This window comes from Cibotium barometz, chromosome 56 (assembly GCF_041138505.1).
Source record: "Cibotium barometz isolate CiBa-2024 chromosome 56, ASM4113850v1, whole genome shotgun sequence".
NCBI lineage: Eukaryota > Viridiplantae > Streptophyta > Polypodiopsida > Cyatheales > Cibotiaceae > Cibotium > Cibotium barometz.
In genome coordinates, this window is record NC_141101.1 from 2,355,842 (window position 1) to 2,368,606 (window position 12,765).

General features: G+C 42.6%; 1 protein-coding gene across 3 annotated transcripts in view; it reads left to right on the forward strand.

Annotated features, from left to right (window-relative positions):
• The window catches only part of LOC147606791 (exostosin family protein), a 49,388-nt gene extending 37,717 nt beyond the window's left edge, over positions 1-11,671 (forward strand). For 2 of the 3 annotated variants that reach the window (XM_086791450.1, XM_086791451.1), the window contains 5 exons: positions 4,968-5,048; positions 5,149-5,380; positions 6,167-6,265; positions 6,362-6,547; positions 11,320-11,671. In XM_086791450.1, coding sequence (XP_086647576.1) covers positions 4,968-5,048; positions 5,149-5,380; positions 6,167-6,265; positions 6,362-6,547; positions 11,320-11,415 — 694 coding nt within the window. In that variant the 3' untranslated portion in view covers positions 11,416-11,671. The remainder of the gene's footprint in view (positions 1-4,967; positions 5,049-5,148; positions 5,381-6,166; positions 6,266-6,361; positions 6,548-11,319) is intronic. The other variant, XM_086791452.1, reaches the window with a different exon arrangement.
• Positions 11,672-12,765: the final 1,094 nt, after the last annotated feature.

Here is a 12,765-nt window from a genome sequence, read left to right on the forward strand (position 1 = left end):
CTGCCGACCACGAGTATAAGGTTCTCCACACCTGGCCGACTTGATACATGTCCACTTGGATCTGCTTGACAAGACCCTAATCATGAATCTGTGTTTATCTTCTGCCCACTTCAGGAATTAGCTTGGATCAGCCATGTCCATAGGTGTGAACATAACACTGCTCAAGACACCTCTTTGGGAAGGCTTCAGTCTTCCAGATCTGTACAGTTATACATACATTTTGGTACGATAATAATACATTAGATTAGGACTGACAACTTGCTACCTCTCTCTTCTCTTTGCGTATTGCATCTATATGTTCCTATGAAAGGCATTTAGGGCTGAAAGAAGATGCAGAGCTTCCGCACATGTGACAACTATCTATCATGATCCACATAATTCATATTCATAACACATCCATAAACATCTTGACATGCTCATGCCGGCCTCTTTACATCAAACACTCCAATCAATTTTGTGATAGGATCCTCCTCCATTGGGCTAATCTTGGAGCTATTATCCGTAAATGGTCAATGTAAGAACCTTTTATTCATGTTGGGATATCCATTACTCAATATCTTATGTCCTATGTCCGGACATAACGATGCTAGCATGAGGCCGGACAAATTACTTAGTGTGAATTGGATTATGGCTCATTATTGAGAGTTCCTATATGGGACTCAGACCTTGGAAGAGGGGAATCCCAAGGGCCTAGCTACTGGTTAGCCCACTGGCTAGTTGCATCACTAATAGTCGTGTGAAGACTAGGGTGCAAGGTATAGAACGTGCATGCCTTGAAAGTTGAGGGTGCTGACTGGGCCGAGGTTGTGTGGTCTCTAGCTTGGGGGTGGCCTCCCGTTGTATTTGGTTTGGAGCCTACCATTTGGTAGCGAATGCTAGCCAAACCCACCTATTGTCCTCTTGGTATCGATGATGTGTTGGTGACCAAGGCATCTCACTAGGTGGTCTTGATTTTCCAGCTGACTTGTACTTTATTCACTCTCCTAGTCCTATATAAAGGAGAGATGGGCGTGAGTCTTTTACCATCTTACAACGTACAGTTCTGAGGCACAGGTGTGGGCGTGGTTGTGATTGTAGGCTCCATGTCTTGATGGAATCCTTTTTCCGTCTATAATTTCTCTCCTTTGCGTTTATGCTGCCGTCCACTGGAGTACCTGCGTTTTTGGCCCGCAGCTCGACCTCACTACCTTGGCGACTCCTCCTTGGGTTGTAGTGGATGTTTGGAGGCTGCTGCTTGGCCTCGGCAGTTCCCTGTGGCATCTCTCTTGCTGTCCACTACAGTAAGGTTTGATCCGTGTGTTGCGTCTGCACGTTGTTTTTTCTTGCATAGACTGAGAGAGCGTTTTTGCGTTTGTATGTCAGCTTATTGTTTACACAAGTAGGAAGTTGGAACCAAGGTTGTGTCACACCACCTTCTTGTGCTCTTGCGTTTGCTTGAGTGACAGAACTGTGTCAGTGTGGTAGAGGGGAAGAGGGCACATCTCTTGTTCCACAAGCGTGTGTCGTTTGTGTTTGTGTTTTGTGCTAACCTAATTTTCTATTTGTCTCTTGCTGAGTTGTTTCGTGGCTTCAACCGTCCATCGTGTGCTTCTTGGCTCCAGCTCAGGTAACTTTGTATGCTTGCTTTTCTTGTTGTACATCATCATTATGGTACCCCTGTGCACTGGATCTGATGAGAAACTTAAGAGACCTAACTATGCTCATTGGAAGCTGTGCATGAGAGCTTGGTTTGTCCAGAAGGATCTGTGGTCTGTGACTACAGGTGACTCCCTGAAGCCTGTCAAGCCACGGAATACTTCGCATTGGACTTCACTGCAGGAGGATGCTTATCTTGAGGCACTACTTGATTGGGAAGAGAAGGATTGTAAGGCCTTTGCCACTTTGGTGCATTCCGTTGCAAAGGAGGTCTCACCGGCCATTCAGACGTGTGAGACGGTTGCAAGGGTATGGATGAAGCTGCAAGAGCTTTATGAGAGGTAGTCCTCTATGAGGGCTGTCACACTTCAGGGTCAGCTCTACACTCTCCAGTTTACTCGGGGAGAATCCATGCAGGTGTTCCTCTTGAGAGTTAAATCCATCCATGATCAGCTACTTACCTTGTTTGCTGCTTTGTCTACCTGTGCGCTTTTGTGCTTACAAAGCTTCCTCCGGACTATGATATGGTGGCAAAGGCATTGCGGTGCCAAGTGTCGTCATGGGCTTGGGGCTTTGATGACTTGAACCTCTTTGCTCCTTGAGGAGTCGTCAATATTGCAGGCTCAGGGCAATCTTTCGTTTATGACGATTGGTGATGGTGGAGAGGGAGCATTGGTCTCGGTTCCAAAGGAGAAGAAGGTGCAAGGATGATTCCAGTTCCTCGTCTGACTCCAACTTGGATCCGAGAGGGACTAGTGACAGGGTGATGCGGGCATGGTAATGCCCCACATTATATGGTGCAATGGACCTTGCGTTTGCGTTCACCCGCATCATCTGGCGTATATAAAATCCCTGAAACTTGGTATAGCTTTCAGGTCCATCGTGGGTGTTTTGACATTGAGCCGGTGTGGTTCATTGTCTTGTTCCCTCATGGGGGGACACTTCAGGCATAATAGTTATGCTCAAGTGAGGGATTCTATGGTGTCGTGGCAAGCTATCCATTGAGCTATGCGTGACCTCGGCATGCAGCATGACATCTTCATGTGTTCAGGGGAGTGCGAGCTTTGGCTTCTTGATGCTTGCGTATCCAGTATTCGTGATGTTGGAGTATTCATGGTGCATCTCGTGCTGATCACCTATGAGCTGAGAGAGGGTGTTGGAGTTATTTATTGCATCTCACTAGGTGTTCTTTATTTTCCAGCCGACTTGAGCTTTACTCACTCTCCTAGTCCTATGTAAAGAAGGGGTGGGCGTGAGCCTTCATCATCTTACAATGTACATTTCTGAGCGCTGGCTGTGGAGGCACACGTGTGGGCGTGGTTGTGATTGTACTCTCGCATGTCTTAATGGAATCTGTTTCCCGTCTATGATCTCTCTCCTTTGCGTTTATGCTGTGTATGGTTGTCTTGCATCTTGCTTCCACTCATGCACTATTCTAACAGACATGTAGGTAAGTTTGACTCTTGTTTTGGGATGTTTCATTTGGTATTACAACTTATTTTTATTGGAGCTTGTCAATAGGTATTGATATTGGAGTTCGATCCTTGTTGGCCACCTGTTGGCTCACAATACCAACAGGTAGCCAGCGAGGATTGAACTCAGGATATAAGCCTGCATTGTTGGGCTACAGGCCCGTTGTCGAGGTGGGAAAGTTTACTTGGTTTAAATTGGATTATGGGCTATATAGTGACTCGTTATTGGGAGTTCCTCCGTGGTACTCAGACCTTGGGAGACGGGTCTCCCAAGGGCCTAGCTATTAGTTAGCCCACTGGCTAGTTGCATCAGTGATAGTCGTGAGGACTAGGGGTGCATGGTATAGAATGTGCATGCCTTGAAAGTTGAGGGTGTTGACTGGGCCAGGGTTGTGTGGTCTCTAGCTCGGGGTTGGTGACCAAGGAATACAAGTACTTGCCTAGCTTCATGGATATGGTTATGTGTGTGTGGATCTTGGATGGCTAGGTAAGTGTGACTCTTGTTTTGGGATGTTTCATTTCGTATCAGAGCTTATTTTTATTGGAGCTTGTCAATAGGTATTGATATTGGAGTTTGATCCCCATTGGCCACCCGTTGGCTCACAATACCAATGGGTGTCCAGCGAGGATTGAACTCAGGATATCCCCCTTCCGAATTTAAACCCACACCATTGGGCTATGGGCCCGTTGGCAAGGCTGGAAATTTTACTTGGGTTATGGGCCATATAGCTTGGGTAGTCGCTTATTATTGGGAGTTTCTCCGTGGGACTTAGACCTTGGGAGACGGGCCTCCCAAAGGCCCAGCTACTAGTAAGTCTATTGGCTAGTTGCATCAGTGATAGTTGTGAGGATTGGGGATGCATGGTATGGAACGTGCACGCCTTGAGGGTAGAGATTGGGCCGGAGTTGTGTGGTCTCTAGCTTGGGGTGGCTTCCCAATGTATTTGGTTTGGAGCCTGTGGTTTGGGTGGCAAGCACTAGCAGAGCCCACCTATTGTCCTCTTGGTATTGTTGATGCATTGGTGACTATGGAATACAGGTACTTGGATAGCTTCATGGACATGCTTATGTGTGTGTGGATCTTGGGCAGACATTGAGGCAAGCATGACTCTTGTTTTGATGTGTTTCACAATATCTACACTCCAACATGGAGTTCGATTGGTCATAGTCCCTCATCATCAAGTACCATGGAAAATGTCCTCCCCACGATCATCATGCGCACAATTATGCCTAGTTCTAGATCCTTAAGTGTAAAATAGTAGGGTCCTTTGTGAAGCTTAAAGTCTACAAACAAAGTCTTTTTTTAAGAAACATATGATGAACATTTCCTTGCAAGGGGCCTGCCCATCTGTCTGTCTGGGGCACCCACAGCATGAAGTCATCAAGAATCCTGTAGCAGCGACCTGATTCAAGGCACTGCTATGTTGTAACGACCAGGAAAAGCTGCTTTTTGTGTCTTCCAAGGCATATAACATTTCTGCGAACATATGTTGCATGTCCTGCAACAGCCCGTTGCTGCATTCTACTTTGCACCCTCATCTTTTCATGTGTTCTGTTGATTTCAAGGGTTTTCCCTTGCTTTTGCTTGCCTTTGCTCCTCCTTGATGTCTTCAATACACACCGCTTGTTTCACATGTGAAGGATTCAGCACCAAGATGTAGGCGTGATCTCCTCACAACAATAGGATGCCATGATGCGGTCTAAAGCAGCGTGCCTAGGTGGTATAGGATGCTTGAATGCATGTGTGTGTAAGCTGAGAAGTATGCAGATCAAGTACTTGTAGGTGGAAACCATGATGGTGCAAATAATTGGCCCTTTTTTGCTATCAAGTTGGTGAAATTCATTAGGGGATGAATGCAGGCCAAGCAGCAAACGAAAAACACTGTTCTATTTCAATGGTAACTTGGGCAATGATTATGAACATGGCCGTCCAGAGTCAAGGTATGCCTCTTGTGACTCCTTTGCATGTATTTCAATGATGTATACTTACAATACACTCTTTCGTGTACTTATACTTGGGAGTGCTTGCTTTCTTACACAGTTACAGTATGGGAATCAGACAAAAGCTAGCTCTAGAGTTCAGCTCATCACCAAATAAAGATGGAGCTTTGGGAAAACAAGCTACTAAAGAGGTGATCGTGACAAATGTCCGGAGCTTTCGGTACTCAGATGAGTTGGCAAGCTCGAAATTCTGTGGAGTACTTCCTGGTGATGGCTGGAGTGGACGCATGGAGGATAGCATTTTGCATGGCTGCATTCCTGTAATCATCCAGGCAAGATTGTCATGGTTTAGTCTTTTTTTTTGTTGAACTTATTCGTGGCTTGGTCCATGTGCCCTGCTCCTTCCCATTGAGGTATCTGCTGTTCCCTAGAATACAAGCTAGTTTACAGTGCTTTTTTGTGTGAATTCGCAAGGACTTTGCCAAGTTTCAGACTTCTGGTGTAAGTCAAACAAATACAAGAACACTCACACAATGACCATCACCTTGGAATTGGGCTTGGATAAACTGTCCTTGGCCACACATGCTCCACCATGGTTGGTATCTTGCACATAAACATGCATAGAAACAAGCTCTCTATCCTCAACGGGTGTTCTTCCACGCTGGCAGAGGTGCTCACTTTGATCAGCTCCTACAAGGCCCAAATGTAAACATCAATCTGTCCACGGACCACACTGAAAACAAGCCTGCAAACAAGCCATGCTATACCCCATTCTCTGATGTATGGGCCTTGAGTGTGTGATCTTGATGCAATATGTACAGCTCTGATAAAGCCCAAACATCCATGTTAACAGCCCACAATCAGCCTAAATCAGCCTGGGGAGTCCTAAAACAGCTAGCTTACATCTTTTACATCCCTGAAGAAGCCATGCAACCATCTGTACAGCTACTAGCACATGTAAGAAGCCAGTGGGTGTGCTGAGGAAAACAGGGGCTCAGGGTACCCACAAACAGATGCTGGTTTGCAATATCCGTGTGTGACATAGAAGCTGCAACTTAGTAGTAGAGATGGATTGTGAAACCAGAAGTAACATTATAATGTAACGGATCTATGTGCAGGATGGAATACAGCTAATATATGAGAATGTTTTGGAACACAAAGATTTTGCCATACGCATCAGAGAGGACGAAATACCCCAACTTGTCAACATTTTACGGGTAAAGTCATAGGAGTTTCATGATAGATAGCATTGGAAATTAAATATCCATCCGAAGCTAATGTTTTCACCCCGTGCTTTGTGAAACCATGACCAGGCTGTGAATGAGACAGAGCTAGAGTCCAAGCTTGCTGTTATTCAAAACATTTGGCAGAGATTTATTTATCGTGACTCCATACTTCTGGAGGCTCAGAGGCAGCAAGAGAAATTCAATAAAACTAGTGAATGGGCAAAAAGGTTTGCAACTCTAGTGGATGATGATGCCTTCTCAACCTTTATACAGGTTGGATCTCCCTTGCTCTTTATTTTGAGTATAGTGAAGGGTTGTTATATGCAGTCGGTTTCAAGGGTACTTCAGTAGATACGATGTCTATGAGCATGGTGTTTTTGAAGCCTTTTTGGGTTTGATCTGTGTCATGATTGAGGGAGAGTGGAGAAAGGCAGGGGAAGAAAGAAAGACGTGGGAGTGGGGCGACTCCTCAAGTGGGTAGCTTGCCCCTGGAGGAGGCTGCCCTCTTGCAGCCTGGAAGTGGCTCTTACATGGTTGGTTCTCAGAAAACTGACTTACCTGAGAATCTAGGTAGCCTTTGTTTCAAGAGAAAGGGCATTACATTCTTCGTATTCTCTCTTTGAACTGATGCAAATGGTCTGCTCCAAAACCAACGTCTCGTATAGGCTAAATTATCTACCAACTTTGGCTCATCTTCAATTCAAGGGGAAACCAAATACAGCCCATGAGCATCGGCCTGGTATGAAAAAACAGGTGTATGCACCAGTGATTCACTAACTCCAGTTTGAAGACCACATCGCTGAGCTTGGGGATATTAGTTTATCTAAGTTCAGGTGGTCATGTGCCTAAATTGGAGGGCATCACACTCCAGAGGATAGCATCCTTGGAATGGTCAATTCCACTCACATCGTGGAGGCAAATGTGATGTAGATGTATGTACTAGCTAATTTTTGGATATGGTTGTGTTGCTTTGAGGAGGTATCTCACCTAAATGCCCAGTGCAAATCACTTGTGGATGTGTTGCTTTGATTGCCCATTCTCTCCTCCAGATGGTACAGTGGTGAACCTTTTGAAAAAAAAGCATGTTGTGTGTCTAGAATTCTTTCCTTCTGGTATGTTGCTTACAGCAATGGACCACACATACTCAAATGATTTTATGAAGTGATCTGAAGTCCTCTTTATAAAGGTAGACAGCCCGTCCTCAATCTCAGTACAAGTTGTGCAATAGAGCATTGCACACTTCTCTGTATTAATTTGCTGAGATGGGTTTTAGCCAACGCAAAGCTACTCACCTTCATCCTTTCATAACCGTGATGTTATGGTCTCCCGCATGCTTTTGAATTCCCTACAGCCATTGTTACCAGGAAACGGGAATGTTTTGAACCCCCGGAATGGGAACGGGAACGGGGAATACCACATCAGCAAACAAAACTAATGGAATTCTGAAAAATGTCATTTTAAATGATGAATTTTAAGTAGGATAGGCTAAAACTTTGAAAATTTATGTTATGTATGCATAGTTGAGTGGAAAAAATAGGGGAAAATTGCTTTTTAAAAGACATTTTCCTCTTTTTTTTTTTTTTTTTGGTTCCACCTCTTGGTCCTAGGCAAACACCTCCACCACTTGAGCTATCACCTCATTGGCCATTTTCCCCTTTTTTAAAGGGTTTTTGGGCTTGTTATAAGGGGGGACGTTTTGGAACGTGGGGGAACGTTTCGGAACGTGGCGGAACGTTTCCCCCCTGGCCATTCCTTGTGGCAGAACGTTCCGAAATGTTCCCCCATGTTTCGGAACGTCCAGGACTAGGATTGGGAATGGCGTTCCCCCATTCTTTAGAGGAGGAACGGCGTTCCCTAGTAGTAACTATGCCCATGGCATCTAGTAAACATCCCCCCTCCCCCCCCATCCTTCTATTAGTTAAAGAGAAGCCTGCCTAGAAGGCAGAATACAAAATATTGGAGCAGCAGTAAAAGAAGCACAACAGGGTGCTTCCTCTATGGCTGTCTGCTCTCAAAGGAAGGCTACATTGCTGATACAAAAGTTGAAAAGGGGAGGGAGCACATGGGGCTGAAAAAAAGGAGGGGGGCTGCAAACTTCGAGCATAATTTTTTTAAATTGAGTGGATTCTGATGAATGAGCAAATTCATCATTTTATAGCCCAAGAGCATGTTAAGGAGCGAAATATGTAGATGACAAACCTATGGAGTAATAGAAAAACCATTATGGTAACAAACAAAGCTATATTTTATGAATTGAAAATGAACTAGCAAGTACATGCTACAAGCCTCCCCCTCAATCCTACCATATCTTAGTCCACAATTCTCTGAACAATTCTAAATTGGTGGTTATCCTCTTGTATGTGTGTGTGTAGTATAGTTATACTCCTTTGAGCCCCTTAACAGGTATGGACTGAATTCCTTTGTTTACCAAGTAAGAGTCTAGGGAGAGAAGATCAACCTAGAGAGAATAATTGAGTTTTGAAAAATTGTCGAAATAGGAAGTTCCCTTTTGGTTCTGGAAGGCAAGCAGTTCGTTGAGCAAGTGCCAAATAAGTGAAATTTTTTAGAGTTCAAGTGTGTTGTGTAGCATCAGATTAAGACTAATGGAAGCATCAGATTGGGTAAATGTGACCCTCAACATGTACGTGTAATTTTAGGGTAGAGTAAAAAAATCTCCTTTTTAGTATAGACGGGCATTTAATGAATGCCTGCTTGGGGTAGGGTCTACTTCTGAGAAGGCCAAAAGGTAGTCATAAGAGGTGAGCGATAAAGGTCCTGCATCAAAAGTAGACACCTGGACACCCTGGACCTCAACCATGTGTAAGCAGATGCTATTTAAAGGCTACCCATGTAAAAAACAGAGATAGCATCCATATGCATGTGAACACCCTCTTGTCAAATAAAGGCCTCAAACGGGTGGTTTGTATACTTGGACCTGGAGCCCCTGAGCCCAAGAAATCGGAGAAGCAAACCCCATTGTAACTGTAGAGATATATTAAGGTTAAAGGGTCCCAAATATTAACAAACAAAGCATTAGCATGTCCAAACCTTAATAACTGGCAAAAGACTTAATATATATTTGGGCAAAAATGGTAAAAAAATATCTCAAAAAACAACTCATGTGATTCAAATGTACAAGAGGCCATGTGATTGAGTTTATCAACACATTTGAGATCAAACACTTATATGCACAGCCATCATGGTTAACAATACAACCCATTCCTTTGTATTTTTCACCTTTTCCTCATTTTCCACACGATTGCTGCAAGCTTCATGCTTTTCCCATCAACCTCCTCTAGCCCATTTGCTTGAAGGTAAGCCACATTTGAAGCATCATATTATTGCTAAACCCTTTTAGGCCTAATCTAGATGATAGTGAATCAAATCTCCCTCCCAATAAAAAGAAAACACTGAAAATTGGCGCCCATACACATGGGGAGTAGCTTGGCTTGGCATTTGAGTGTTGAGTAATCATATTAAGCTTGTGAATGATGCCTACTTGAGGCTAAATGACCCATCCATGGGTGGTTGAGAGCCGTTGAGAGCCTCCAAAGTATGCTCATTTTGCTCTCTTTTTGCATATTTAATCACGAATGGGTTGTGATGAGGCTAAAACCTCCATTTACATGCTTGTATGAGGTTCAAGTGAGTATGAAGCTTTCATGGAAAGCTTGCTAGGTGACTAATCATGTTGCTATGACATAGTTGAGTTTATTTGTTAATCTCTTGGTTGAACCAGATTTTTGGCTTATGAAGGTAACTAATCTCATGCTTTGTCTAGGTTTTCACTAATCATTGGATTAATCTTGTTACTAAGCTTATGTTAATAAACATTAGCGATGTATAATCTAGATTAGTGATATTTTATCTAGATTAGTGAGTATTACTTGCTCATCATATAAAAAGGCATTAATTTTTGATTTAGATTATTGCTAATCTTGTTTTTTTTGAAGGAGATTAGCTTGTTGCCTCATCTTGTTAAGCAAGTTTTCACGACTAAGCTAACACACGGGGATTAGTGATGATTAACCCTCATTAAGGAATATGCCCATGCTTTGAGATTATGCCTATATGTTTAAGAGATGCTAACCCTACTCTTGTTAGCTTACGCGTCATCATGTTTATCAAACCCTCTTGATAGGTGTGGCTAACCATTCACTTAAGGATATGCTTATGTGTTTATGTGAATCTACATTAGTGTTGTTTATAAAGGAATTGGTTGAAACTGAGGAGGAAAAGATGAAAAATATAAAGGAATGGGTTGTATTTATAACCCATGAAGGCTTTGCATAACTGTCTAATCGCCAATATGTTTTTTTGAGTTATAAACTCAATCACATGGCCTCTTGTTCATTTGCATCACATGAGATGTTTTTGAGGTATTTTTACATCATTTTTGCCCAAATATATTAAGACTTTAAGGTTTGGACATGCTAATGCTTGGATGTTGATTTCTCACCGATTTAATTCTATCTGAGTCTACAACCACACATTAGCTTTCTTAGTTCCTCACTAGTATGTTGCCATTACTAGTATAGTAAACCAAATTGATGTTGATTTCTGACCGATTTAATGCTATGTCAGTCTTCATCATCTCCTTATGTTTATAATAACCCCTGCCCTCTTTGAGTATAAAACAACATCCATTTTAGGTGAGGAAAGATCTAAGCACCTATGACACAGGCATTGCATATGCCCATTATCTCTCCCAGCTACCTGCATTAAAGTCATCTTTGATACCTTATACACGTTTCCTTCCGTGACACCAAAGTGGTGGCAGAGAGGCCCCATGTTAAGTGTGTTGTGACATAATCATGCCAACAATCTTCTACTCACGGAAAGACTAAGTGCATAAATATTGTGAAAGAAAGCCATTGCAGCGGTTGTCTGTGTCTCCCTCGAATGTATGCGACCCATTGATTGAAATGAGGCATCTGTGTGAGTGGGGCTGGCTGCAAATACTGTATTTTGGCAATGCCCATGTTTGTTAGTCACCTTTTGGATATTTCATGGAGAGTGTAAATTTGTGCTCTTTTTCTAAAAAGGTGTTGCATTACAAACTGTACAACGATGCTTGGAGGCTGCAAGCTTTGGATCAAAGAAGAAAGCAAAGTACTCTGCCACAAGTTTGTAAACTTTAAAAAAGCAGGTTGTACAGTGTTTTTGGAATTTATTTGGGGGGGGGGAGGGGGGGGGGGGGTCTGGGAACACCCACTTTTTCAAAGTAAATTTGTATTATTATGCTTAATGTGGGAGCTTCATATAAGCACCATATTCACATTCTTTGTGAAAACAGCTTACATAGAGAACATTTCACATGCCGTCATCAACCTTGCATGGGGCTTGAAGACAAGACGTTTAAGGCATCCGTTCTACAGTTCTTTTATTTTGCAATTTGATTTTGGCTTTTCTGGTAAAATTAATTGTGTGTGGTGTTTTGGTCTTGCTAATACAAATGAAATATTCTACATAATATCAAGTACTGCCAAAATTCAAAATTCAAACCTGCTACTACAAAAATAAATAGAAAATCATCAAAGCCATTCCACATTGCTTGAAAGCATTTCCGAATTGTGTTTGAAATAATTCAAAGGTTCATGGAAATAAGGGTGGTCTTTGGGCCTTGCTAATACGTATGTTATATTCTACATAATATCAAGCATTGCCAAAATTTAAAAAAGAGGTATAAGTTGAGAATAATAGCAAGAACTGAAAGTGAAGTCTGCATCCCTAAGTAGCGAGTACTATTTTTGCAACGTGTAGTAGTTGTCAATAGGATGAAAAAGATGTGTGTCTAAAATATATCTTTAAGATGAGCACCTTTTTTGAGCATCAACATTGTTGACTGATTAGTAGGATCTGTATCCAAGGAAAAGAAAAAGAGAGTCCAAGGGCGCCAAGAAGCTTGTAGTTACCACTTAGGATGATTAGTCATGAGAGGAGGAGACATGAGAGATGTGAAGTCACTAGGGGGAAGTTTGGGATGAGCTAGCTCAAATTGTTACTAGTAGCACCAAATTGACAAGACTCGAATCAGAGATTGGTGTTAAATTAGACAAGTGTGTAAAGAGAGATACTAAATTAAGCAATATGCTCAAACAACACAAGGTAGTTTGTAATAAAACTCATAAGACATGCAATGTAGTACAAAAAGCTTGTGGTACTTGTGTTATGCTTTTTGGTATTTGCCTTACGGACGTTAGCTCTCTTTGAATCCTAGTCTCTTCATCATCTTGCCTATCCTTGAAATGATTGTTCCACTTTTCTCACTCCTTAGAGGTTCTCAATTCTTGCATGTGTGCCTTGTGTCCTTGGGCTTTGATTATCACTTCTCTTGGGATTGTCTTTGCATTTGTCTCTAAGGTTCATCATTATCTCCTTTGGTAGTGTTGGCACGTAGGCGTTAGCGTGAGAGTTTGGACAGTAATGGAAGGCCTCACATGCGCATAGAGGAAGCAAGCTAGAGAGAGCAAGAGCGAGAGTCCTTGAAA